The sequence below is a fragment of the Austrofundulus limnaeus genome, unplaced genomic scaffold, assembly GCF_001266775.1.
Source record: "Austrofundulus limnaeus strain Quisiro unplaced genomic scaffold, Austrofundulus_limnaeus-1.0 Scaffold0, whole genome shotgun sequence".
Lineage (NCBI taxonomy): Eukaryota > Metazoa > Chordata > Actinopteri > Cyprinodontiformes > Rivulidae > Austrofundulus > Austrofundulus limnaeus.
Genome location: NW_013952402.1, coordinates 655,207 through 660,457, shown reverse-complemented (window position 1 = coordinate 660,457; position 5,251 = coordinate 655,207). Strand labels below are relative to the sequence as shown.

The 5,251-nt window shown below is 36.0% G+C and overlaps 1 protein-coding gene and 1 pseudogene across 1 annotated transcript in view; both read right to left on the bottom strand.

Moving 5' to 3' along the window:
• vps8 (VPS8 subunit of CORVET complex) overlaps nucleotides 1-2,471 on the bottom strand; it is a gene marked incomplete in the record, with an annotated part of 39,073 nt that extends 36,602 nt beyond the window's left edge. The window contains 3 exon segments of the mRNA XM_014001634.1: nucleotides 731-861; nucleotides 1,687-1,755; nucleotides 2,349-2,471. Of these exon segments, the coding sequence (XP_013857088.1) occupies nucleotides 731-861; nucleotides 1,687-1,755; nucleotides 2,349-2,420 (272 nt within the window).
• Nucleotides 2,472-4,446: 1,975 nt separating this feature from the next.
• On the bottom strand, nucleotides 4,447-4,907 carry LOC106514971 (kinesin-1 heavy chain pseudogene; annotated as a pseudogene).
• Nucleotides 4,908-5,251: the final 344 nt, after the last annotated feature.

The window sequence follows — 5,251 nt, the reverse complement described above, 5'->3', positions numbered from 1 at the left end:
TGACCAAATACTTATTTTACACCATTATTTGCAAAAAATTCTTTAAAAGTCAGACAAAATGATTTTCTCAAAAAAATTTTTTTTACATTTTGTCTCTCATAGTTGAGGTCTACCTATGATGTCAATTACAGGCCTCTCTCATCTTTTTAAGTGGGAGAACTTGCACAATTGGTGACTGACTAAATACTTATTTTCCCCACTGTACATTTTAAAAAGAAGCTGTCTGCTATTGGTCATTTCGTACCCCCCACCTCCAACTTTTTACTTGCCTCAACCCATTTCAGACTCCCTTTTGCACCCACCACAATGTAGATAATTCAATCTACCATATTTAAAGTTTCACCACTATAATTATCATCTGCATGGTTAGATTTATATTTCATGTTGGAGTTCTGTATGTTTTTCTAAGAAACTCCAGATTTCAAGACAGGTGACATATAAAATGCAGTTCTTTTATAATCATAAATCACAGTTTAACTTTTTCGAACAACAGCCGATAACACAAGCAGGTTAGGTTGTGCTTTCTCTGTATTCAATACAAGTAGTCCACGTCAGTGCACCTGCACTGTCAAGAGTTGGTGCCTGGTGTGTGTATTTTACACACCAAGACTGAGCCCTATGTGCACACAATGGGGCAGGTAATTGTTGACACAGTGTGTGCTGATCGGTGAAAAAGTGTTGCACACGCTTTCAGGAGAGAACGCTTGTGTATTTGTGTGTGCGTTCGTGCCGTTTCAGGTGCGCAGGGTCTCCGCTGTCGGAGCTGGCCAGAGATGACGTGTCACAGGACTGAGCGTCCATGTTGTCTGTGTTTAGTATGCATGTGTCCTCCAAAACAAATGGATCCTCCTCCTCCTCCACCTGTAACACACAGGGTAACAATGAAACGTCACGTCAGCTGAAACTAAATGAGCGAACAGGACTTCACACAAAAATTGCTCATTTTCACACTACGATCATTTTATTGTAGTTTTTGTTCTGTTTCTTATTTTCAGAGGAAGCATAGCTTGTTTTCTTGAGATTAGATGTTCGATGATTTCTAATTTAAATATTTTTGCTGTAGCTAGTAACTGTAGACGACACTCAACACCCAGTTTAGTGCTTCATTATCATTAAATGACATTCCTGGTGGGCCATGTTGTCATCACTCATTAGGTTATTTAAGGTCACGGGAGGTTTGTTTCATGAATGAGGTGACCTCCTTTCTTCTAACAGGATGTAAATTCAATAAAGTTGAACTGTAACTTAGAAAATTCCACTTATAGAGTTCAACCAGGGAGAGAATCAGAAGGCTGTGGGAACGTAAGTAAAACACCAGATGTCTCCTTCACAACAAACCGAGTTTTCTTAATTACAAAAGATAAGATAAGACATTAAGACAAAAATCTAATCTACACTGAACAGAAAACAGGTCAAGCTGCTCTCTCTGTTTGGAATCAGCTGGAAAATCACAAATTTGAGTAAATTTTAAACTAAATAGAAGCAGATAAGTTTACTGGTAAGTGTCATAGTGAACCACTCTGCACATTATTGAATATTCTGCAAACAAACAAAATTAATCACTTGTGTCAAAGTTCTGAGCAGGAAGAGAATTGTTTCAATCAGAAGAGGAAAATACAAAAACACAGAGAAATGTATTTAAGCAGCTTTTTCAGCTTTAAGTACATTTGAAAAACTGTACTTGACCTGACTTAGGATGCTCTCCAGTGTGGGAGGTGTATCCACTTGGGGAATGTCAAACTCCTTATCATCAATCTAAAAACAGAAGTTGAACAAAAATACACTCTATTAGAACACATTTTTGTGTGCACATTTTTATAAAACAGCAACGTATGAACGTCAATGAAATGTTGACGTTTTTTTTTTGTTCATTCTTTCTATTTATCTATAAATTAAATACAAATATATTAAATATTTTTGCTTTAATGGATATTCTAATAAACATTTGTACACTAATGAGTTGTAGTGCTTTATATGTTTAAACAATCCAATTTCAGCAGTTCAATGACTTTCTTAGCAAATCAAAGACAGATTGAAACAAACAGAGCTCGATCTACATTCAAAAATATGGTGTTGATAAAACTGACACAATTCATWTGGTTTTTCAGCAAGATTTTTTTTCACTTGCAGAGTGTTTTAGGAGCATATTTACCATGTTGACATCGTAATGTAACCGTGACATTTATTGTTTTGCACCATAAGGTTTTCAATCGGGCTGTTAAATCACACTGGAGGCTTTAGCATCGCTGTTCTACACTGACCACCACAATCACGGTGTGCAGCTAGAGCTATTGGGTAAATATTTATCTCTCTAGACAGAACAAAATATAATTCTTAAATTCTCTCACCGACTCTACTTCTATCAGATTGAGCTGTGAAGAAGCTGATAAAAGGCTCCTAGTGTCCGGAGACTGCGACATATTTATGTTTACACTACAGAGGGATTCTATCTACTTCCGCTTTTCCTGCTGCTTTTTCTTCTTCGTGGGTTGCTGACGTTTAGCAAAACAGTTCACGATACAAATACTTCCATCTAGTGGAAAAAAACATGAATAGCAAGAAATTACTCAGAGGAAAAAATATCAGTTTATTTTTTATTTTTTATTAAAAAGCGGAATCCTTTGTAAGATTTAAAATGCGATGTGTTTGTATTTCTTTAATTACTACAATAAAGTTCAATTTCAAAAAGAAAGTTTATAGTTTTTTTTAATTGGTTGCAGTTAAAAGTTTTCACAGAGGTGTGAAACTGTTTGGTTGTGAACTTTTTGGACATAGATTTAGCCAAAGATCACACTTAAACACACAAACGAGGGTCCACACAGGACAAAAAACATTTGCCTGTGATGTTTGTGTAAAAAGATTTAGCCGTAAATCAAATTTAAACAGACACATGAAGATCCACACCAGAAACAAAGGTGTGGTTTCCAATGACTCCTAGAACACAGATGAGAAGTCAAACAGAAGGAGGAACAGTTCAGATGTGAACATTAAGAAATGTCCTGAAGACATTAGAGAGTTCACAAACACATCTGAATCTTAAAGGTTTCAGGGTTTGTTGGTAACAATATGAGTTCTGCACAAGTGTTATTAAAAATCACAGTAGTTTTACTTGCAGTGATATGTACTTGTATAACTTTAGGATTTTTCAAATAGTTTTTTTTTCCTGACCCCATTTGTAAAAACACACAACAGACCTCTAGTTTTACAGGTCTTGGTTGAATGGACACAAACATTGTTGTTGCCAAACATTTAAAGTTGCAAAGATTAAAAACATTTACATTCCTTTTGTTTTGATATTTGAATAATTTTCTAAATAAAAGATTTGAAGGTTTTAGTGTTGTTGTCAGTGTTCACAGAACGCAATTTAGTTCTTTTTGTTCCGGTTCAAATGTACTTTTTTATGTAAGACTATTTTGTTTTGACACATCAGTTGTTGCAGAAATGAACTCAGTCAGAAAAAAGTCATCTTTTAGGAATAAATTTACATAAACATGCAGATGAAACTCTATATGAACAAAGATGATTCAGCACACTGATAATGTTCTGTTGTACTGTTTTAAACTTGTTACTCTGAGAGCGTGTCTTTTTTTACTTGTTCGAGAATCATTTTTCAAAATCTTTCTGTTTTTCTGTTGCTCTTGTATGAACAGATTGTTTTAATTCAAAATAAATATAACCTTGAAGGAATCTCAGATATTTTCTTATTTGTTGTTGTTGTGCTCTGACACACGAGTCACTTCATTTAGCCTCGTAAATTTACCAAGGTATCAAACTTGGACCACCAATCATTTCTATGTAATACTTAATTCATATGNTGCTGCAGTGATGTTCCTAATATCACTTAGGTGGAGGCTAAGATGATTGGGTCTGTGCTGACAGGAGAACAGAGACAGAACGTTGGAGCGAGGAGAGTCACAGTCCAGCAAATCAGGTTAAAAAACAGAAAATCCACAATAAAAGTCTAATTATTTGACTTTAAAATAAGAAGACAATACAAAAAAATTAGTTAAAGTTGATTCTCTGTTGCTATTTCCACACCAAAATCAAAGATCACTGGAAAATTCAGACTTCTTGGCTTAAACGTTGGCCAGCTGTCATGAGAAGAACGCGCTTAAAAACTGTGACAAGATCTACAAAAATATTTCACATTTAAAATATTACCTTTGAGGATAAAGAAGGCCAGATTTGTGTTTGTGTTTGACACGTGTTTTAGAGTCTCAAGCTTTTGTTTGATGTGTTTTTCTTTGCCTTTAACTTTTTAGGATTGATAGAATCACATAAGATCAACWTGAARTGTGGACGTTTAGAATGTTTCGGTGGGAATAAAAATATTCTCCAGATCTCTTTGTTGAAAAACAACAGTGTCACAGTCTGTGTTTGTTTTCTTGGTTTTTCTAGTGTTTCAGTATTGCCCTGCCCATGCTCACCTGTTTCCTCTTGTGTCTCCTCCAGGTGTTCCTCATTTGTCCTCATTAGTTTCCCTTTATATTTAGTGTCTTGCCTTCAGTCTGTCTGATCATTGAGCTGTTTCCAGCCAGTGTGGTGTCCTTTGTGTTCCTTGTGCCTCTGTGAGTTCTGCTGCCTTGACAGCTCCTTTAAATAAACCTTTTTTTTTACATTTTTGGATTTTGCCTGCGCCCTGGGTCATTCTGCCTAACACTTCACTTAGAGCCTTTTACGTTTGGTAATGTTGTGATTTGAATCACTCTATTTATTTTAATTATTTTCATTTACTAAATTAACCAAATTTCTGGTTGCTACCTATTAGTTAAATGAATGTTTCATCACCTGGTGGTGCAAAGGTGTAAAGATGAGTCACCTTATCATCCAGTTCTTTGTAGAGCTTGGCCATCTCTGCCTCAAACTTCTCCATCTCTGCGTCTGTGAGTTTGACTCCAGGCATGGTGCTGAGGTATTTTTTATTTTTTATTTTATTTTTTGTGGGGTGGGGTATCCATGTTGAGGGTGCTGTCCAGAGCCAGCACTTCAGCTGCTCCACTGGTGCACTCTCTCCTGCAGGGGGCAGCAGAGGACCAGTGTGAGCTGAGGCCTCTAGCTTTTCTGCACTTTTAGCTGAAAATGTTCAGGTGAAAATTCAAGATTTCTCACAGCCTGCATACATGAGGTGTATATACTTCATGTAGGTGGCTGTATTATTTTCTAGTTGGCCAACTTTTAAAACAATGCATTTAGCTGTTAAATAAATAGCCATTATCATGTGTGGACTAGGGCCAAACTGTGCTCAGTAGCT